Source organism: Castanea sativa, chromosome 11 (genome assembly GCF_040712315.1).
Source record: "Castanea sativa cultivar Marrone di Chiusa Pesio chromosome 11, ASM4071231v1".
Lineage (NCBI taxonomy): Eukaryota > Viridiplantae > Streptophyta > Magnoliopsida > Fagales > Fagaceae > Castanea > Castanea sativa.
In genome coordinates this window covers 13956886-13979300 of record NC_134023.1, presented here as the reverse complement: position 1 = coordinate 13979300, position 22415 = coordinate 13956886, and the positions used below count along the sequence as shown (strand labels likewise).

General features: G+C 36.1%; 3 protein-coding genes across 6 annotated transcripts; 2 read left to right on the top strand and 1 right to left on the bottom strand.

The window, feature by feature from the left end:
• The first annotated feature begins 7226 nt into the window (after positions 1 to 7226).
• LOC142616105 (uncharacterized) lies at positions 7227 to 9215 on the top strand. The gene has a single exon (XM_075788991.1). It carries the CDS (start codon positions 7227 to 7229, stop codon positions 9213 to 9215), a length of 1989 nt encoding a protein of 662 aa, XP_075645106.1.
• A 4909-nt stretch (positions 9216 to 14124) lies between these two features.
• Positions 14125 to 19726, top strand: LOC142617240 (zinc finger CCCH domain-containing protein 1-like). Of its 4 annotated transcripts, none has more exons than XR_012840947.1 (5): positions 14125 to 14557; positions 15451 to 15496; positions 15626 to 16458; positions 17544 to 18692; positions 19150 to 19726. XR_012840947.1 is itself a non-coding variant. In XM_075790010.1 (4 exons), exons 2-4 carry the CDS (start codon positions 15460 to 15462, stop codon positions 17646 to 17648), a joined length of 975 nt encoding a protein of 324 aa, XP_075646125.1. In that variant the 5' UTR covers positions 14125 to 14557; positions 15451 to 15459; the 3' UTR covers positions 17649 to 19726. The 4 variants fall into 4 exon arrangements, 1 of the variants encoding a protein (XP_075646125.1); XR_012840945.1 differs by having other exon boundaries at positions 18885 to 19726; XR_012840946.1 differs by having other exon boundaries at positions 18873 to 19726.
• A 1195-nt stretch (positions 19727 to 20921) lies between these two features.
• On the bottom strand, positions 20922 to 21596 carry LOC142616104 (uncharacterized). Its single transcript, XM_075788990.1, has one exon. The coding sequence runs from the start codon at positions 21594 to 21596 to the stop codon at positions 20922 to 20924; it is 675 nt and encodes a 224-aa protein (XP_075645105.1).
• Positions 21597 to 22415: the final 819 nt, after the last annotated feature.

Sequence of the window (22415 nt, the reverse complement as noted above, 5' to 3'; positions counted from 1 at the left end):
CTGATCCCTTTTCCTTTTAAGGTCAGCTGTGTTGGTGCGTTGAGTTTGGGAAGAAGGGGGAGGAGGAGGAAGCCTAGTTTCAGGGCCTTTGTCAGCACCCTTTTCTTGTGTCCAAAGGCGTACCTCTTTAGGAGGTTCTTGGGCTCTAAGGCCTTTGTCAGCGCCCTCAAGAACATCTTTTAGGCTGGGCTTAATCTTACGTTGAATGCCCATGTTATCAGGTTGTTAAGTAGTAGGTTGCGAGACTTGTGTGGAGGTGCCGAGGATGGGAATTGAATCTTCAGGAGAGAGTGGTTGATTAAAAACCTCAAACTCGTCCTCGAAATCAAATGCCTCAACTACTTCTTCTTCTTCCTTTACGGTAGGGTGGGAAGACGCAGCTTCACCAGGGATTGATTGTGTGGGGAAACGGACTATGGGAATCCCAACTGGAACAAATTGTGGTGGTTGGATTGGTTGGGTGACCAAAGTGTCTTGAGGAATAGGAGTCCCCTCTAGTAGTAGGAAATCTTCAACGACAACGCTAATCCAAGGAAGGCGAGGGTCGTGGGCTTTGATCACACACTTCGGCGCCTGAAAGGCTTTGGATATCGGAGTGTAGCCGAGGATCAGATGAGCCGCTCGGAGTTGGCCGTTAGTATGTATGAAAACCTTAGCTTGTAAGATCCTGTCCAACCGTCCAAAATCGACAAGATTAGGATGACGATCCGCTGCATGTGGATCTGTAGAGTTATCCAAATAGAAGAGGGTAAGAATAAGTAAAAAGATAAAAAAAAAAAAAAAGTATGTATATAATAGTGTAATGGTTTTAAGGGTTCTATATATAAGCCAAAAAACTTCACCTGGAGTCCCTTCCCTTGTCGGACAGGGGAGGCCGTCGTGCCAATTTCCTGATACGATCAGGAAGTCGTTTTTTAGGCCCTTATTAGATTCAGGCAGACACTGAATTAGCCTAACTTCTGGGTATCTAGATTTTAGGTAATATTCGTCTTTCTTGCTTAGGTAATGGAGGTTATAAACCCAGTTCACATCGTGGTGAGTGAGCCCTAGGTTCATCATCTCATTTACGGCATCTATGGAACTTAGGATCCTAAAGACATTTGGGGCGCACTGGGTGGGAGCTAATCTAAAAGCCCTAAGATAGTCCCTAGTCACAGTTCCCATGAGGATTTTCATTCCCCCTTCGATGAACACAATCATCGGAATTACAACTTCCCCTGTTTTTCTTTTTACATAATATTCCTCCTCGTTATAGTACCTAATAGATACGTCCGAGGGGATTTTGTACTTAACCTTGAACTGCTCTATTTTTTCGTTTGAATCCACTAGGGACGCAAATCTACCCATCTTTGAAAAAGGGGGGTGTGAAGAAAACTAAAAAGAACTACGCCGAGGATGAAAGATACAGAGAAAAAAGAAAAAGATGGGGAGGAAAAGAAACAAAAGAAACAAAGAGCTGATAAGGAGGGGAGAGAGTATTGAAGAACTTACTTTAAAAAAGAAGAAGGCACGGTCACCTCGGACAGGGTATTTGATAAAAAGAGAAGGTACGGGAAGATGGCAAGTGTGGCAGGTACGTTATAAGGTTATTGTAGTGTGAAGAATTTTGAAAGAAGTTAGTACTTATATATCAAAAGGAGTTTTGAAGCGGGCGAATTCCCGCCTCAACACAGGAATCGCTCTCAACCGTTGAATATGTGTCACATCTTTGAAACGTGGGAGACATAGAGGCGCCAGTAATTAATTCGGGGGCATTTGGCATACCGAAGTATCGGGAACACGCGACGGGTAATTCAAAAGTTATTTCCCCGTCAGCAATATTGCCAAAATTTCGCAAGATAAAAAGGTGTTTTAAGTCGAGATCCTATTTTTTCCTCCCGAGGTGAAGAAATAAAGAATCTCGAGGGGCTATCAGTAGGGCATTGGGCCTAGTAATTTACCAAGGATGGCCCAACGAAGTCTTTTGGGCTAGAAACCCAAATCAGAAGACATCAAAATGATCTTGGAGTATCTGAATGTATCTCATAAAGAAATTCCAAGTAAAGATATGATAAACTAATGACCAATTACGTACGAGGAGTAGATTTGTCCTCGGATTTTTAAGCCGAGGACATAGGAAGAGAAGTTTAGTGTCCCCGGGCTATGTTATAAAGAATCCTACGACTACATGGATACACAAGACACGTGAGGACAATAGAAAGAGCTGGTGGAATATCTAAGGTAAAGCCGCTACCACCGCCCATACATTAAAAGCTCGGAATTGATATATTGATCGCATAGATGGAAGGATGGGACCCGAGCATGAAGTTTGGAACTCTGGTCCAACCCCGGGCTTTAGGGAAGAATTGATGGGACAAGTATCCTAAACCTGCATTGCAACCATGAGGTGGAAGCTGGTGAAAGAGGAGAAAAAGAAGTATAAATAAAGGGGAAGACCTACAAAGCAGGGAGAGGCTTTTTCAGTAAGAAAAAGGGCCAATAGTATATGATAATCAAGAATTGTATCCAAACTTTAGGAAATACTGTTATAAATTATCCTCGGATTGTGTCCGAAGAGGAACTTTCAGTCTTACTCTTGTAAAAAACTCTTTATTTTGTGCCATTGGGCCCAAAGCCCGTTCTTTTCCTTGTCATCTAAACCATCCTTGAAATCTAGATTACAAACCCATCCTTTACAAATTTTATTGTAAAAAATGCCTTTCAAGCCCATTTCCTTCCAGTATAGTTTGGAAATTTGAATTGTGTCCTTACAATAGTATATATGTGTGTGAAATTCCCTTATGAAGACTAACCAATTTAATCTACTCAATAGAAGAGACAGAAAGAGAGCTTCGGTCTATGCAAAGCCCACAATCTCTTGCAAATTTTTGTTGGTGCTCTCTATTCAAGCAAGTTGGTACTGATGATTAAAAAAAAAAAAAAAGTGAGTATGGTCTGTGCACTTGTTCTCACTGTTCACTGAATTTCACTTTCTTTTTTCTCTTTTAAGGTTTTCATAATTTTTGTTTTCTTTCCCTAGAATATAAAAAAGTAATTTTGAAACCTAAAAAAATAAATAATAAAAATCACACACACCTTATTAAATGACAAGTTTTTATTTTTTTGGCATGATATTTTAATGACAATGGCTTGAAATATTGTCAGCATTTAATTTTAAAATACTAGCTTTCTTCTTCTTTTTTCCGATAATTCGATAGTTAATTTGAACTATTTAAGTATTAATTATCCTCATTTGTGTCAATTCATGATTGTTGCATTATAATTCATTCAAGATTCAACTATAATCAAGCTTTAAATACGACTTTGACATAAAATATGTCCTTGTCATTGTGTGCTCTGATTTTGTTTGACATTATTTTTTATTTGAATTTGGATTTCATTTTTTTTCCTTTTGCTTCACGATGTGATTTCATGTTTCCTTGTGTGCGTTTTATTTGATTCAAATAAATGTATGATTAGTATAGGGCTCCCTTAATAATTACCTTATCTAAAATGGTATGATAAGATAAATGGATGCCAACCCACTCAATCGGGCAAGTTTTTGGGTGCATAATACCTTCCGAAGCTTGTATACTAACTCAAAACTGATAGTTTGGTTCATTAGACCTTTGTATAGAGGTCAATGTTGGACTTTGAACCTAAACAGATGGGACTACCAATTCTTCTCCTTGACCCACTCGAATGATGGCATATGCTCGAGCAACCATGTCTTAGAACGGTGCGTCCACAAGTACTATTTAATTTTTCAAGACAATTGTATATTAGTTTTTTGAAGATGATAATGTTAAACGCTCTGTTTTATAAAGTTTGAACACCAAAGGCAGTCAAACGTATCATTTTTGTGGTGCCCCAACCCTGCTAACGTAGATAAGTATAGGGGTAAATTTGGGCTCCAAATCTATTTGTTGGTAGAATTCTTTACAGTCCTACAGGTTTAGCTTTAAGCAAAGCCTAAATAGCCCAACTACAAGTACTTTTGCGATTTCTAGCCCAAAAAACCCTCTCCGTCTCAGATTTTGCCTCTTACCATCTCTCGTATATCTCTCTCAATTCTTTTCTCCACCCTCCTTGTGTTTACTCTTCTCCAATCTTCTCTCTCAATTCTTACTTACTTCTTACCTACTTCTTGCACTCCACCCCCTTTTTGAGCCACTCACTCCCCTTATATAATCTCCTCTAAGTGGGGTTCAAATCATTACCGTTTCACCAAATTTCATGCAATCCCACTATCACCCAGAATCCCAAGGAATTATCACATCTTCTGAAAATTCTCTTGAAACTTGTTCTAGACGCCAAATAGTGCTTGGCAAGGACTTCTTGAAAGCACTTCTAGTGCTCGGTGAATATCTGAACTTCTCTACTTCCTTGTTAATTTCGTATTGTCTTGACGGTTAGTAGTGGGCCGAGATGTGACCAAACACTTAACGAGTTCACCGAACATTGCTTTCCAGATCCTAATACACTTATTATTGGGTCAGGCCCATCCCCACAAGATTCGGGCCGGCTCCCATCCCCCCCAGGCTCGTTTTGGCTTGCGTATTAGGCTTAAGTTTGGTGGGTCTATACTGATCACTTGGCCCAAGTCCCCTACAATAGCCCCCTACGATCCTGTTTTCAAGAAGTGGAGATAGGATTGGGGATTATTGCTTTGGTGATCAGTTGGATTTTTGAAAAAATGTCCGTTATGTCTCAGGAAGATCAAGCGTCAGTTAATCAATAGAGCAGACATGATAGCTCACCTTTGGGGCACACGTGGAAGTATTCATTATATCGAACGGTCGTGATGAGCTAAAGCTTCGATTGCCGAGACGCGCGTGAAAAGAAACGACGGTCTGCATTAATTAATTTATGGCAATTGCATTAAATGACATTTACTCCTGTAAATATAAAACAGTTTACATTATTCTTTTCTTTAGTTCTTTTCTTTAGTTCTTTTCAAGTTCAGAGCCTTATTTCTTCCTTCTTCCCTAACCCTTAAATTCATTCCAAGACTATTGTTATCATCAAGAAGTTACTCAGTAAGTCCTCTTCCTACTGTCTATTTCTTAGTAAACTTGATAGGAAAAAATGGGTTTTCATATCTTTTAAGAACTGACGCAGATGTAGAATCCTTTAAAGCTAGGTTTGATATCCCTCGTGATGTGAACATATTGTACTGTCACGAGGGAAACATAGAAGACCAAAGGTTACCCCATGTAGTCTTTTTTCCTTTAATGTCTATATTAGAGGGCGGGGTTAGATTTCCAGTAGATCCTTTGTTGCTTAAAACCCTTAGTTTTTATAGGCTTAGCCCCGACCAATGTTTACCCAACTTTTATAGGGTAGTCAATTGTGTGAGGCGTCTTAACTGACTATATGGCCTCAGTCTTACCCATCATGATATTAACTTCATGTATGCTATTCAGGGGAGCCTGAAGCATGAGTATTACCTTTAAACCTGAAACACTATGGTTAGGTTGATATCCTATCTTCCCGACTCCAATAGGAACTCTGTGAGGGAGTTTGTGAGAGTTATGTGATGTTAATTTGTAGATGATTTTACTAGATTTACATCGATATTCTTGTTGAAACAAAAGTATGCTGTCTTTTTTGTCTTTGTGCAATTTTTAATTGAAACTCAATTCTCTGCTAAAATCCAAATTCTAAGAATTGGTGGTAGGTAAATATACTAACATTGAGTTTAAATCTTACAGTCATGTCCTCATGTTTCGCAACAGAATAGTGCTTCTCAGAAAAAAAACATGAGTCTTATTATTGGTCCTATGCTTTCACCATTGCCCAATAAAAAGATTACCTCCTTCTCTTTCTTTCTTCTTTTTTTTTTTTTTTTTAATTTTTTTTAATTAAGGTCATGGTTATTAAACTATTTTAGGAAAGTTTTTATAGCACTTTCATAAGAAATTGAAACAGCTGTTAAAATAATAATTGTTTTTTTCCCATAAAAACTTTCTTAAAATGGTTTATTAACAAATGCTCTTAGGACATTTGTTAACATTTCCATTATTTTTGTTCAATACAAATCTCCTTCGGAACAACAACTATGTTAGTTTGTTTAGACCTTTGTAAACTCAAATTGTTTAACCTAATTAATTAGTCAAGTAGTTACTTAGGTTAATTATTTAGATCTAGGTTAAACTCAAGCAATTATATCACAAAGTGCAAAAATATATAGAAGATAGTAATATGATGACCTAGGAAAACTGATGAAACCAACAATTTCAAGGTAAAAAACCTGGGAAGGATTTAACCTAACTATCCTTAAGGTAAACAAATTCACTATTGATACAATGAAAGTTTTATAATAGATTTTCTTCCTAAAATCTAAAGCTACCTCTTGTTGTACTTACTCACATGACCACATGCAAGTCCGAATCTATGGACTCTTCTAACTGAATCTGTTGATCACAAACACTCACGTTTGTGACTTTGAGATCCTACTCAAAGGTTTTAGATCACCGCCAGTAGTTGATTCTTATGCAACAACTTTTCTCCACCAATTCTTGATTATAGATCTAACTTTCAATAGATGTTTGTTGAGTTAGAAAGCTACAGAAACCTCACAAATCTCACAAGAGTAACTCACAAGACTTCTAAGAACTTCTAAAACGTATTTAGGGTTTTTCTTTTGTACTACATAGTGTAGGACATAAACCCTAAATGTTTTCACGTGCTTTGGGCCTGATTTAAAATCTACAGAATACGACATTCTATCAGTCGAGTCTTTCTTTCGATTGGTCGAGCTTCATAGATTTTGAACTTTTCTTTCTGTAGCTTGATTGTTCTTGAATCTTGACTTGTACACACTTGAGCAATGTCTAACACATAATCTAAACGTGTTTTTGTTTTCAGTTAGCCAACATACATAAATTTAGAATCTAAACATTTAACTTAAATATTTACAACCTACCAACTCTATTGTAAGAATAAGCCTCCACCACTTATTGCGAAAGTCCAAACGATGTCAGCTCAAACTCACAATTAGAGAAACAAATTAAACACTTGTAATCACCTTATTTAATAGGTTGTTAAAGTAGTTATATCTCCCGCCAATTTTTCTCTGCACTCTGTTATTATAACTGGAAATAAAAGTCTCTTTTTATTTTTATTTTTTATCTTTCATTCTTGTAATCTTCAATTCACATCAATGTAAAAAACAATACAATCTTTTCAGTTTTCCTTCTCTCTTTTAAGCTTTGCTCCTTAACTCTTTCGCTTTCACCGCGCCAATGGGCTCGAATTCATGTTCTTCTTCTTCTTCTCCAAATCCTAAGAAATTGAAATTCAGACTCAGTCTCCTCCTCTGCTTCTTATTCTTATTCCTCAACTTCCCCACAGCCACAGCTTTTTTCCGAAACCCATTTCGGAAACCCGAAATCTCTTACTCCCAGCACTGCAATGACGTCGTTCCCGAGCCCCCTTTATCCTCCGACAATGTCCCTGTTTCCCTCTCCAACGATTTCCTCAGCTTCCAATTCGCATTTTTCTCCGGCGGCGTCGGAATCTTCAACCGAACCTCTGAGTCCGGGATATCTCTCTCCTTCAACCCTTCATATATCAAAAACACCACCTCCCATGGCGTTCACAAGGTCAAAGCCACCCTGACCATTCGAGACCCGTGGAAGCAGTCTGTTTTCCGTCGGCGGCGTTTGATTAGTATTAGCTATCGGGAAGACGATTCGGTGTTTTCAGTTAATGGGTATTGGTCAGAATCTTCTGGGAAGCTTTGTATGGTCGGATCAGGGAAGAGTTATGTTGGTTCGTTAAATTCAAAATATCCAGATGTTGTTCTTAAGCTTAATTATTCAAAAAATAATAGCATTTATGGTAGTTTGATTGGTGGAACATTAGAATGTTTGCATATGAAAAATGACTATAATTACTTTGAACCGATTGTGATATTGGGTTTGTCACAAAATCCAGATTATGAGTATACAAAGGTTGATAAGAGTGATTGTTTGAGTGCGCAGAAAGGTGGTAGAGATATTAATTTGTCTCCAAGCAAATTGGACCGTGGTGTTTGTTTCTTTTTTGGTGACCAGACTAATCTTCATGAATTGGAATATTGGAGTGATTGTGGTAGTGTGAATTGCAATCCTTTACGTGGGAGTATTGAGTATTTGCCTTATTATATTGCTTATCGTGGGGTTAGGTGTGACCAGCGCAGCAGAAAGGTACAGTTGTTGTTGGGTTTTCCCAATCCTAACGATATGAAATCTCAATTTCCGGGTCCAAATGCAACATTGATTGCTGAGGGTGCTTGGGATGAGAATGAGAATAAGTTTTGTGGTGTTGCGTGCAGAATTTTGGCTAATGCTTCTGTTGGAGATTGCTCGATTGGGTTTAGTTTAAGATTTCCAGCGGTTATGTCATTAAGGAATTGGGGTAGTATGGTGGGGGAAATTTGGAGCAAGAAAGATGTGAAGGATTCAGGTTACTTTGAAAGATTTGGGTTTCAGGATTGGGTAGGAGTGATTGACCCCCAAGGTCTTAGATATGAGTATACTAAGATTGAGGCTGTAAGAAATTCTTGTGCACAAGGGAAGGAAATTGTTAGGGGCAAGGGAAAGTCTTATCCTGATGGGTTTTCCCTGGACATGGGATTTGGTTTGTTGGTGAGGAACACTGAAGGAAAGGTAGCGTCGGGTTTCCTAAGGCCACAATTTGTGGGAGATGTGATTTATGTACATCAGGATGAGCTGAAAAGTAACCATAGCAGAATGCTGAATATGAGTTACAAGATAACCTTCTTGTTTGAGGCTGATGGTTTATCCAAATTAGTCATTATTTCTGCTGAAGGAATATATGATAGGGATATTGGTCTCCTGTGCATGATAGGATGTCGGCATCTTGATTTTGAATCACATGATGCAAATTTGATAAAAAATGGTTCAGTGGACTGTGAAACAAGGATTACTGTTCAATTCCCTCCACTGCATGCAGAGGAGGCTGAAATTGCTAAGGGAACTATTGAAAGCAGACGATCAAAGTCAGATCCTCTTTACTTTCAACCTCTTCAACTGTCTTCAAATTCGATGACCACTACCCAAGCTAAAAAATCCATTTGGAAAATGAATTTGGGGATTACCATGGTTGTGATTTGTTGTGGTGGTCTGCTATTTGGTGTGCTATTTAAAGGCCGCTGCATTCTTTCCAAGAGATTTAGAGACAGTTCTAAATACGAGGAAGTACCTGTTATTGGCAATGACAAATTGTAAGGGAGCTTATTCAATTAATACTTGTACAAGAATTGCTGCTGCATATTCAATTCACTGCACAAACGAGAATTTAAGCTTTGGGTTGTATTACTGCAATAACAATTTAATGATCCAACACATGATATTGATAATATAGGAATTGGACTCCATCGTTTGCCACAAAGTAGCTATGGCCTATTTACTCTCTTTCGGTTCCTTAGCATTGCACCACAATAGATGAAAAAAAAAAAAAAAAAAAACCATAGCACCAGAAATTCAAACTTTCAATATTCTTCTTTTTAGCAATTAATGTCATCCATATTTCATTGCTTTCTTACTACTCTTACTGTCACATTGTGATTTGTTTTCTCATTTTTGAATATCAGGAATACTATGATTTTCTATAATAAAAGAAATGCATACCTTCATTTTGCGCTGCTATCTAGCACACAACAATTGTATTGAATGCTTCGTTTCTGATCGAAATGGGCTATTCTTTGGAACTGACTTGAGCAACTTGTGAAGAGAAGTAATGGTAACCATTGAAAAGCAGGAAAATACCTCACAAAAGGCATCAATCTGTCAGTAACTATTCAATTTGTGCATTGCACTTGAACAGTTCCAAAAATTTCTTCGGATCTGATCTTGTGCTTTCTATTTTTTTAAACCTATTTTTTGGATGGGCTGCATTGTCATTTTCTGCTGGGTTCAGTTTGAATACAAGGCTTGATTCTATATTTTCTGCTCATGTAATCATTAAACTTTGTCTTGATTAATGAAACATTTTTGTTCATCAAAATTCAATCTGTCCAATATTTTTAAATGTCTCACAAATTGACAGAAGGCATCAATATGGCTAACTTGTTGGAGTTTAGTGCAAATGGAGTCTCTCTTTTATTTATTTTTATCTTGGAGATAATTTTCCCAAGGCAGTATTTATATCCTTGTGGCCTAAGATATTCCAGAATAGGATATATTGTTAAAGGTATAAAATAATAATTGTACAAAATTATCAGAGGAATCTGACAAGATTTGTTAGTTGCCATTCCAGAGTTGCAAATGCATCTTACTTTGTGTTTGAATATTGCAATTTCTTCATGTTCTAGAAACTATATTTTATGTGTTACCACTATCATAGTGCTGTCTGAATATTTCAAGATCTTCTTATTGCCTTTCTAGAGTAACCACTATGAAAGTATTGTTGTCTTTGCTTTAATTTTGGAGAGCATGCGTTGGGAGGAACTGTGCTGCACAAGAAACAGGATAAACACATCACTGCAACTAGAACACTGCACTTTTCTACACAATTGCTTATCTCATATTGGCCTAAAGATGAGCTAAGCAATTGTTTAGACAATTACTTGAAGATATAGTTAACATTTATTTACTTACCAAGAAAACATAAGAAATGGAAAAATAATTGACTGCAACTTTAAATAAATGATGTAGGAACTGCAGAAACTGAATGTGGCAGTAAAAGAAAGAGTAAATTTAACAATCTTGTTCCAAAATAGTGGATTTGAGATAAGGAAAAGGTGGAAGCAATATCACATCAGCCCCAAACCAAATTTCATTAGGTAGCACATTCTACTATGATATTTATCTATGAAATTTGCTACTAAGTGACCAATTTATGGTGACAACTGTGGGGTACAGAAATTTATAAGGAAATCATGCCACGTGTGATACCCAAGGCCGAGGAGGCCAGTGTAGTTCCGAGGAGTCCATGCACTTAAATGTTAAGGCCGGAAAGGCAAGCCATGGCCACGTCAATGGCACATTTCCAAAGGGGGCCACACTATAGAGGAAGAGCTTCAAAGAGGGGGTTAGCCTTGACGTGATTGGAGGAATGATAGCTGCCACCACATTTAATGCACCTCACCAAACACCCTAGCCACATTTATGTGAAGAAGAGCCTTGAACAGTGCTGTCTTGGTTGCCGCAACTCACAGAAGACTTGGGAGGGCATCTAATGGGACAAACACTCGAGTGGTGGCCTGCATAATCAACAAATGGAGGGCCAAGATCAAAGAAAATGGGCTATATAATGAAAGAGATCCTCCAGGAATTGGAGGATATCTGAAAATTGGGTAAGAAGACACAATAGTAACAAGAACTGAAATTGTAACCAAGTCTGAAGATATATATTCAAAAAATTACTCTCCTTGGACTTTGCCGAGAAAGGGTTTCTTTGCATAAAGCCTATTTTTCTTTACTTTCTTATTATCTTTAATCCACTGTGAGCGTTGTTCAATCCATTGAAGCCTAGTTTTTATGCCTACTCTCTACAAATTCATTATGTTGGGCTCTTTGAGCCCTAATCCTGTTACTTCTTGGGCTTAGGATCTAAAACGCGCCCAAGAAGTAACAATAGAGGAATGATAATTTTTAGAAAGTACAATTTATATCACAGCAAAAATTACTGCACATTTGAATGAAAGATAAAACTATCTAATATATTAATTTGAATTGATAAAATTGTCTAAAATATTAATGTTAACATTCACAACGGTTTTTCTCACCACCTAAAGACACACTACTTTTTGTCTTTGTGTCTTCTCCTTTCTTTGTCATACTCCTTACAGGTGAAATCAAGGGTCTTTTTTGCACATGACCAGAAATTCCAGATGACTTTCTCACAAATTTCAAATTCTATTTTCTTAACCTTTCTCATCTTGCCGTTCAGGATCTCAACAATCACATTTTCCATCTATTCTTTTGGACATGATGAACATGTAACATGCGACCCAAAATTTAATTCCACAAAGCATAAAGGACTGTCAAATTATTGAATTTTCAGGTAAAGGGATGAATAAATTACTTGATGAAGGAACATTGTTAATACACAAAGGTCTGGCTGAATAGTAAATGATCTTGTTTTGGGATCACTCGCTCCACTGCATTCATGTTGATATTGGCATGAGCCTTTGTTGTATCTCCAATAAACTTCTTCAGAGAGTTGCTATTCAGTGATAAAAAAATAAAAAATAAAAAATAAAAGATTAAAAAAAAAAGACATAATTTAACACCAAATGAACAGTTGTTTTTCATGACTAAACTGAACATCATCCAACATTTTTTTTCCTTTCAATTTGTGCATTATCTAGGATTGAGGTTACAAATATGAAGTTAAATTACACCAGCACTAGAACGAAATTCATGCCACTTTTTTAACGACAATGCTATCATCTAATGTTTCTCATTATCTAACCTTAGATTAAACCAAAAATTGTATAGAGCATTAAAATAACAAAATAAATAGTGAACAAATTTTACAAATTATAGAAACTCTTAAATCCTTCTTGAAACTTTAGTAATAAACTTTTGCTTAAATCAATTGTGCTAGTTATTTTAATGTTCTTAAAGTATGTTACATGACATAAAGGGGAAAAAAATGAAAAGATAATAATTTAAAAAGAAATGGGGTCCACTTTTTCTTTTTTCTTTTTTCTTTTTTTCTTTCTTGGGGAGAAGAAAATGGTATTCCCTTGGTACAATCACAATATGTAAGACACAATTTAATTATTTAACATATGAAATAATTTGGATATGAACTTATATAATTTGAAATTTAATTTAAAATATTTTGGTAAAAAAAATTAAATGATTGGTTCTTATATAATTTTTTTTTTTAGGGGGATGGTTATTATATAACTTGACTATTACTATATGGTGTATTATATGTTTTATAGTTTCATGCGGAAGGATTGCTCCTCTTTTTCTTTTTTTTTTCTTTTTTTCTTTTGAGCCTCTTGTTTTTTTTTTTGATAAGTCTTTGATATATATAAAATTTTCCCATAAAAAAACATATATTTAAGTTCATCTTTTTTAATTTTAGTTAATGGAAACTCATTAAAAATGTGATTTGATCATTTAAAATGAATTTAAAACTTCAGAATTCATGATTTTGATTTAAACTTTTTAAAATTTTAAAGTTTAATTTGAAACTACTCCAAACTATAGGAAAATTATGTAATTTACTTGAATATTTAAAGAAAAGTAGCCACTTTGTATAAGGAAAGCATAGTCATTTGTTGTAAGACAATATAAATACTTGTCACAGTCACAAGTTTATATGATATGAAATGAGAAGATTCGTCACGAATCTATAAAACAAAATTATGAAAGTAGAAATTCAAAGCATACAATTCAAATTAAACAAGAAAGGAAAGGAAAAAAAATGTATGTAATCCTAAAATAAATTGGGAGATGTACGTGCAAGTTTAGATTTTGGAGATTATCTTGTAAAGATCTCTAGAACTTTAATAGTACATTTAGACATTATCTTTGTTAAAAATAGTGTCTTTGTGTTTGTAAGAACATGAAGTATGTTGTGAGAGAAATATACACAGGTTTTTTTTAACATGGAAACCCTCTACGTTGGGAGAGGGAGAAAATTACGGGCACAAGCCAGTCGAATATTCCACTATTTTCTGAAAATGGTTACAATGGAGGTATTGTGTTACAATGGAGAAAAAGAGAAACAAGAGGTGGAAAAAGAGCTTCCATCCTAGTGTGAAAAGGTGTTTCTTATGTCTATCTCTCTTTTCATTGAATCCTTTATCATTCTTTAATAATGGTGAAAATGGGCACATGTCACCTTCTTAATGGGTAAGGTGTTGCCTTCCCATTGGAGAAAGACGATAGAGGCTTGGCAAAATGAGACCACATGCATTTGGTACTCCTTTAACAAGTGTGCTTGTGCTTATACTACACACAATAATGCTTCCTTAATAAGTTGGCCTTTATTGTAATATTCCCAAAACTTATAGATTGCAGCTATAATGGTACATGACTGATCTTACTATCACCTTCATCCACTTTCTTGGACACATGGTTCACAACTAATGGCTACATGCTTGCTGTGCCTTAGATACGTGATGATGACAAATTGACCCATTATAAATCAAATCCAAAATGCCCCACTTACGGAGTTGGTGATCGTAGAGGAAATTATTTATAAATTCTCAATGATAAAGGCACAATTAATCTTGTGTAAAAATAAAAGAGAAAATTAGATAAAGTTATGTGGCAAAAACAAATTATGTAATAAAAGAAATTTTATTTAAAAAAATTATTAAAAAACTATTTAGTATAAATGACTTCTAATTTTTTTTAAAAAAAATTATGATAATAGAATTTTATTTACAATAAATTACTAAGTCATGAATTTATTTATTTATTTATTAAATATATAATATTTATATATTGCTTGTTAGGAAATTTATTCTTTTTAAATAAATAAAAAAAGAAAAAACCTTCTTTCTCGCATTCTCACAAATTCTCAGGTTCGCTCCATTCTGAAGAAACTTGCTCCTGCTTCTTCTTTCTTGCTTGCTCTTTGTCCGCCAATTTACTCACAGGTTAGATCAAATCAAACCCTAATTTCACTCACTTTTGTTTGTATTTAGTTTTTATTTCGAATGGTTTTTGATTACATAGTCTCGGGATAAGGGTTTTTGTATTCACCTTGAATTGGAGCTTGTGAGATCAAATTTGGGACTTTGAACTGGAAATTTGATAACCCTAACCTCAATCTCTTTCTGGGTCATCGTGATTTAAGCATTTTTTTTCATGAATATCTTGGATGTCTTTATTGGGGTTTATGAATTGACTGAAGTAGTTTTGTTTTGTATTTTTTTGGGGTTTATGAATGATTTGATGCATTTGAAATGAACCAAGTGTAGTGTCTGCTTTTGTAAGCCAAAAGAGTGCATTTAGTTTTGGGCTTTTGAAATAAATTTGGGGACTTTTTTTGGGGTTTCTGAATTTTATGACTTTTTGTACTATCTGAGGGAGTTACATGAGCATGTTACTTTCTATGTATTTGTGTTGGAGTTATTGGTGTGATTAGAAGTAGGCAGTGCCTTTTCTGTTTGATCAAATTCTTCAAAGAGGTAGAAACTACTTTACTTTTGTCTGTTTAGGGTCTCATGCCTCGCCGATACTGAGACGAACTTGTCTCTATGAAACAGAGTTACAATCCCACCAAATATAGCTGAACTGTTTGTTAGTGCACTCTTTAGTGTCGCTGAAGTATCTGTGTGTGTGTATGTATCATTGTAGTATCTATATGTATCAATATGTATATTTTTGATAATTCTGGACCTGTATTCGATGGATATTTTCTTTGGTTGATTATGGTCTTTTGTGTAGATTCCAAATTTGCTGTAGTTTCTATTAATTTGGCTTAATATTCTGTTATATTTTCTGAAGCATTAGTATGTGACTGACACTATATGTCAATGATTTTCAGGAGTCCTTAATGGCAGATTCGGGTGAAAATCAACAGCCTGAACAAGGTATAATTCTTCTGCTGTAATCCATTCTCTTTCTTTTTATATTCATGATTTGGATACTATTCTTATCTTTTGTTTTTGTGGTTATTTGCTATTTTCATCCCAAAATATTTATAATCTTTGTCTTTTCAGTCTGCAACTTCTTCAGAAAGCCATCAAGGAATAAAAACATCAGAAAAAGAACAGTTGATGAAGATGAAGAGGATGATTCAAAAACAGAAGGCTCATTCTTACACAGTCAAAAGAAAACCATAAAGCCTGACAATAAGCTGTATTTTTCGACTGGATCCTCTAAGAACAAAGCATCTACTGAAGCAAAGGAAGAATCTGAGAAGCCAATTTTTCAGTTTGAGTCTTCAAGGGAAATTCAAGTTGAACATGATAGCAGAGCGACAGCAACTCTAGAAACTGAGACTGATTTCTCAAGAGATGCTCGTGCATTGCGTGAGAGATCTCTTAAGCAAGCAGAGGAGGCTTTGAAGGGGAAAGGAAAAAGCTCTGGGGATGAAAAGTTGTATAGAGGCATTAATGGATATACCGATTACAAGGCTGGTTTCCGAAGAGAGCAAACGGTTGCTAGTGAGAAAGCTGGCGGAGCACATGGGCCTTTGAGGGCTTCTGCTCACATAAGAGTTTCAGCAAGATTTGATTATCAACCGGACATATGTAAGGATTACAAAGAGACTGGTTACTGTGGGTATGGAGATTCTTGTAAGTTTATGCATGATCGAGGGGATTACAAGTCTGGATGGCAAATGGAGAAGGAGTGGGATGAAGCAGAGAAAGTAAGGAAGAGAAATCTGGCTTTGGGATTAGATGATGAGGATGATGGCGGTGTAGACCCTGGTGAGGAAGATGATGATGATGATTCATTGCCCTTTGCATGTTTCATTTGCAGGCAGCCTTTTGTTGATGCTGTTGTAACCAAGTGCAAGCACTATTTCTGTGAGCATTGCGCATTAAAGGTATCTCTTCTATACCAACTTAAGTTATGGAGCATAATCAGTCTACTGTTTGTGGATTTATGATCGATTTTTTACATTTGTTTGAAGAGGACAAGCAGATCAGACATTTTAAAAAATTAGTCTGTTTAAATTTTAAGAGTGAACCTGGCAATGGATTAAATTGCAAACTTGTAGTGTATGAAACATGAAAAATTGTAGGCTTGTTAGAAAGATTTATTACCAGTGCCATCCCCTCCCCAATACTAGTAGCATGTACTTACACACATATGTACATACATAAACTAGTTAAATTTTTAGATGAGGAGCTCTGCATGCAAATTAATGATACAACCAAATGCTATGAGTGAATTTTTCAGCAAGATGCTGACAGATGGATTTCTAATACACTAACATAGAAAACTTAATGCTGGTTTAAGTTTGAGATAAATTCAGGTGTCATAATTATTCTCATTTTTGATGGTTGCATTTCTGTCAAGACATATCTTGCCTAGGTCTGGAAGTAGGTTTTTATGATGGGCTTAGGGTTTGTGCATTGATCAAACACATAAGGTTGTTATATGGGTGTAAATAACTTGATGATTAGGGTTTATAAACTTATTTCTCAATGAAGTCTTTCAAAACATGTGTTTTCTGTATAAGTAGTTTGAAGTCCTATTTATTAGAGAACTGAGTTATGCTTTTTTTTTCTTTTTAGTTTCAATTTTGAGCCAATTACTTTTTAAATTTAAGCCAACTGTTAAGTCTGCAATTTTAGGCATTAAGTCCAGGTGTATGTTGCGTCCAACAAATCAATGTAGTCATCAGATCTAGGACTTCCTTTTGATTGTTGCCATAAAATCTTCCATTATGAAGTTTCTAGCAAGATTGACTATGCAGCTGATGACATGAGCTTTTAGCAAATTGCATTGTCAAAACCACTTTATTAAAAATATATATATATATCATGTTGTCTTTTTTATTTGCTTTTGTTCTGTGCTTAAGCATGGCCAAAGGTTTCCTACAAAACATGTCAGTCTGATTTCATTGTTGCCCATCTCTCCTTTATTTGAAAGTGTATTCTAACTGGAGGTCCTTCTCTTTTTCAGCATCATGCAAAGAACAAGAAATGCTTTGTTTGCAACAAACCTACTCTTGGCATTTTCAATACAGCTCATGAGATACGCAAAAGGATTGCTGCAGAGGGTAAATAATAGTCGCTCAGTTGTTCCTCGTGCTCTTTGGTTTGTAACTTGCTGGATTTTTTTTTTTTTGTTAGCATTGAAAGAGGAAGTTTCTTTATCAGTCTCTCTTTTTCCTAGAATGTCTGGCAAAATTCTCTTTAACTAGAGATCTTACTGAAGGAAATCAATTTAAGTATGGAGTACTATTGTAGGTTTCTGCAGAATTTAATTAGTATTGGGTATCTGAGAAAGCAAACAGATTTGCTCAGTTTAGGCCTATTTGGAATCATACATTGGATCCAAAAGGACACAGGTCATGACATTGAAGTTTCTTTTTTGTTTTTGTTTTCTATGGTCCTGATTTATACGTCTTAACCTGATATGTAAGAAATTTTTTTGATATTTCATATTAGCTTTAATAAGTAAATAGACTTAAAATATTAGTCATTCTCTTTTATTGGGGGATTATTGGAAAATTACCTTTTAAATATTTTCTGGTGAGACAAACAAAGTTTCAGTTTTCTGCTTTTGCTAATTGGGTGTTCAAATGATCGCAAAAGAGGAAGGTTTGGAGCTCTATGTAGACATGGTACTTGGCAGGGCTGTTTATGATGTGTGCACCCAGATGTGTCACGGAAAATATGTTTGGTTTCCTTCTCCTCTACAATGATGAAGAGGCGAAGAGGCTGTGTTAATCTGGTATATCTAGTTTTTGAACATGGAAGATTGTGTGATCAGTACATAACATGACATACATGAGCAATGGGTTCCTGCCTCTGCTGTGATATGTGAGCTCGCACTTTGGGCTCTGGGTGGTTGCTGAGACCATGGTTGTTTGATGTCAGAAGAGCACATTTTGCTTGGTGGGTAAGAGTTCATTGGTGAAAGGTTCTGGTGGCAACAGGCCTGCATTTAGGATGTCAAGAGTTCCTCTTGATGATATGAAATATTTTGAAGGGTAGGGAGGTGGCAGAGGCAATTGGAAGGGATAGGAGATAATGGCAGACATTGGCGGAATTTGAGACAGGTTTAGAGGACACTCATTGGCTGATCCTGATGAGCTTTGTGACCCTGGTGAGCATTTGACTTTTATTTTCCTCTTGCATTTATTACTTTCTTTCTTTTTTGGGTAAGTGCCATATTTACTTCCATTTATATTATTGCCGAAAGGAGTACTCTCTATGAATTGTACAATTAAATAGCTGGTTCCAGTTTTGGCCTCTTTTCCCATTGTTTGACTTCTGTTTTTCCAAGTGTTTCATGTAGTTGAACCAAATTCAAATGATGCTGCCCCATCCTCAGTTGTATATGCCATTTGTATTGAAATTCTTCTATATTCTGATGTTGAATTTATTGAGTTGGATGATTGCCAATGAGCTCTAGGTCAAATGGCACCTCCTCCCTTTGTAAGTAAAGGTGGAGGGTGTGGTCAACCAATGGGATGCTGTGTAATTGGCAATAAAAAATTCACTTTTGTTGGATTATGGCTTAAGGATTATATTGAATAGCATCTTAAATGGTTGATAAGCAGCTAGTTCTCTATCTGGATCAGTTTGGTAGCCGTTTACTTTGATTTGAAGAAGCATGTCAACTAGAAAGGTAGCTTAGCTTTGTCAAGTGCAAAATTTTTCTGGGCGAAACTAAGAGGATCGAGGTGTTGAATTGTCGGGACATGAGCTGATTGTATTAGCCCTTTTTTTTAGAGAACCTTTTTTATGAGATGATGGGAATGTAGGCCTCTGGCTTTTGCCTTCTGTTCTTTATTTGAATATCTGCCACTGTAGACATTTTGTTGTTTCATTTTTCATTTACCAGAGATAAATTTATAGAAAATACATCCCTAAGTACAAACATAGAATTCAATGAGCCTGTGCCCAAGAATGGGTCTTTTACTCATAATATGCTTCACTATACATGCTTATAATCTTGACATCATGATTTGCAGATTCTTACCAATATTTTGAATTAATCTTGCATTGTAAATGCTTTAAAGTTCGAGTATCTGTTATAGATCAATAGAATTGGTTGTGTACCTAAGGATGACTTTTAATTTCTTCTCTTTCTTGTATGATGTTTTTAATATCATTTAAAAAAAACAAACAAACAAACTTGGTGGTGATAAATGTTCACCTCAATTTGTGGTTCTCTTTTGAGAGCTGAGAAGGCACGCTATGCTGCTAGAGAGTTTAGATATTAGATCCCATCTCAGCGTTGAAGACTTACATGATCTAGATCATTCTAGCCAGTGAAGTAGAGTTAAAGGCCATAGAGAAGAAGATACATTAAGTGGTTAAGGATGCCATGGAGTTTGCAGTTGAGAGCCCTATTTGGCTATTTTTACCCACTGTCAGCTCTCAAAGAATGTCTTTGCGTATCCAAAAGGTTTTTGAATTGGACCTCATTGGCGATTTAGATTTGAGGGTCCAAAATTCCAATTTTTATATCTTGTACCCGGCATATATGCCGGGTGTGACTGTGGGGCCCGCCCCTGTGTGAGACACCCGGCATATATGCCGGGTGCAGGATATACCGCCTCCCAAAATTCTAAAGGCACTGCTCATGCGCAACCTTTCAAGATTTGGACATAATGCGATCTACTTGTGTTGGCATTCAGATTATGGATGCATGGTTCTAATGTAAGCAGGATTTGTTCGTTAGGTTGCATACGATATTTCCAAATATGAGTTTTGTCCGCTTATGTTCTAAATTTGTGATTTTTGCTGGACTACGTTTTGGAATGGCAGAGCCTAAGCCCAGCTTCCATATTTTCCATTGGTGTTTCCGCAGTTAGTGGGTTTTGTGTTGATTGGGAACATAGTGGTACTCCTAACTGAATTTTTAAGGTGATCAAAGATCTAACACATATTCAAGGAGATATGGTTTTTCACAACCTAAATTAAATTTAACGTGATTAATATTCCGCACCACATGCCCAATTACTTATGGGTCCACCATAGATACTTGAGCATATTGTGTCAACTTATATACTAATCATAAATTAACGCATGAACATTATATAGATTTGGGTGTTAGTAGGGGTTTGTTCTAGGCATTATTAATATCGAAAGCATTCCCAATCCCTTCTAATAATGAGGGACTCCAAAAGATCCATAGTAGTCACCATCTAAAAAACTTGTAAGATTCAAATTTTTATAATAGAAAAAATAAGAACACAGGCTGTCCTTTAATTTCGTTTTCATACATATGCAGTCACAAAAAGCAAAATTTGAAAACTGTAGTACTCATCCATTACATGAAAGAATATCAAAGAAAAAAAACTTGCTACCATAAACTACAATCTAATTAAGTCGGCATCTTGAATCGGCAAACAGGACAGTAATGGCTATTCTTCAGCCACTCAACAATGCATTGCCGATGAAAGATGTGAGAACAAGGCATGCATGTGACGTTCGACCCAACTGGAAAGTCCTCCAAGCAGATGGTACAAGAAGTATCAGTAGAGCTCAACTTAAACCTTCCTTCCTTCAATGCCGCGATGGCTGATGGAGCAGCAGGTGTAAAAGAATGGTCTTCTCCTTCAAATTCAAAACTCACACTGTACGTTGTGACAATATTCAAATACACACGCATCAACAAATTTACAGCAGTCGGGAAATATTTGGAATAATCGAGCAAAACCACATAAGCCCTGGCAATGATCTGAAGCACCAACTCCTCGCGTTGTCGGGGGTCGAGTTGATCTAAGGAAGGAGGCAAAAGCTGAGAGAGTTTTGGATACAAGAAATCAACATCTCGATCGAGAAACTCTTGTTGAAGAATCTCAATGGTGGTGAGTCCGGTTATAGGGTCTTGGGTTTGGTGTTGAACTTCATCATATTCGGCTTCTCTCCAGATATGATGATGGGTGGAGTCCGGGTGTAGATGGAAGACAACGGTGGATGGGTTATTGCGTGAAAGCCTTTCGTGGGTTAATCCCACGTCCCACGTAGTCGCTTTATCTCGAACCACCAGGGCCATGGCTCAGTCCACTACTCTGTCACTGCAACTAGAAAAATAGAGAGAGAGAGAGAGACCCTTATGATTTTGCAAAAGAGAGAAACTGAGTTTGTAATATGAAAAATGGAAAGTAGCACCAACTTTCACTTATATGTGTAGAATTGAGAGGGCGGTGGAGAAAAGTTTCCGAATGAGAAGAGGAAAGATTATTTTTCCTATTGGCGGTGATATGTTTTTGAATAGACCGACTTTGAATTCGAGATAATAGATTGTGAAATCGGGTGGCTCGTGTGATATTTAGGTTTGGTCGGGTCTTTTCTACAAAACAAAAAAGAGACCTATTAAGCTATGTTAGAGAAGACTACACAGTTTCACTTTTATACAGAGACTGAGTATTGGTGAAACCAAGTCCAAGTCCGAGAGGGACAAGGAATATGTTTGAGGCGATTGTAATTTTTTTGAAGCTTTGCATTGTGGTCTGGGACTGGAAGAGCTTGCGTCACAGACTCACAGTCGGCCCGGATTGCTTTTCTCTGTTTGTAAGCCCATTTTTGTATTACATTTATTAAATAAATACCAAAAAGTTTGCAAACATGTCATTTTTTGCTATAAAACTTTATTATTAATTATTGGAACCTTTATATAATTTGAATTAGATTTTGTATAACATGAGTCAAATTGAATGGTTCTACAATTCAAAGTACTCCATTAGAGATACCACATTTTGTGTTGTGAGGACCATATAATCTTTTTACCACAATTTTGATAAGGCAAATTGTGACTATTTACCAATCAATTTCACATGGACTCTTCATTTTTTTTGAATCACTCACAATCATC

Bases quoted from the DNA above. Each gene is read 5' to 3' on its own strand.
- LOC142616105 (XM_075788991.1), top strand. From the start codon at position 7,227: ATGGGCTCGAATTCATGTTCTTCTTCTTCTTCTCCAAATCCTAAGAAA.
- LOC142616104 (XM_075788990.1), bottom strand. From the start codon at position 21,596: ATGGCCCTGGTGGTTCGAGATAAAGCGACTACGTGGGACGTGGGATTA.
- LOC142617240 (XM_075790010.1), top strand. From the start codon at position 15,460: ATGGCAGATTCGGGTGAAAATCAACAGCCTGAACAAG. The intron at 15,497-15,625 runs GTATAATTCTTC...TTGTCTTTTCAG, and splicing joins AAATCAACAGCCTGAACAAG to TCTGCAACTTCTTCAGAAAG. The intron at 16,459-17,543 runs GTATCTCTTCTA...TCTCTTTTTCAG, and splicing joins GTGAGCATTGCGCATTAAAG to CATCATGCAAAGAACAAGAA.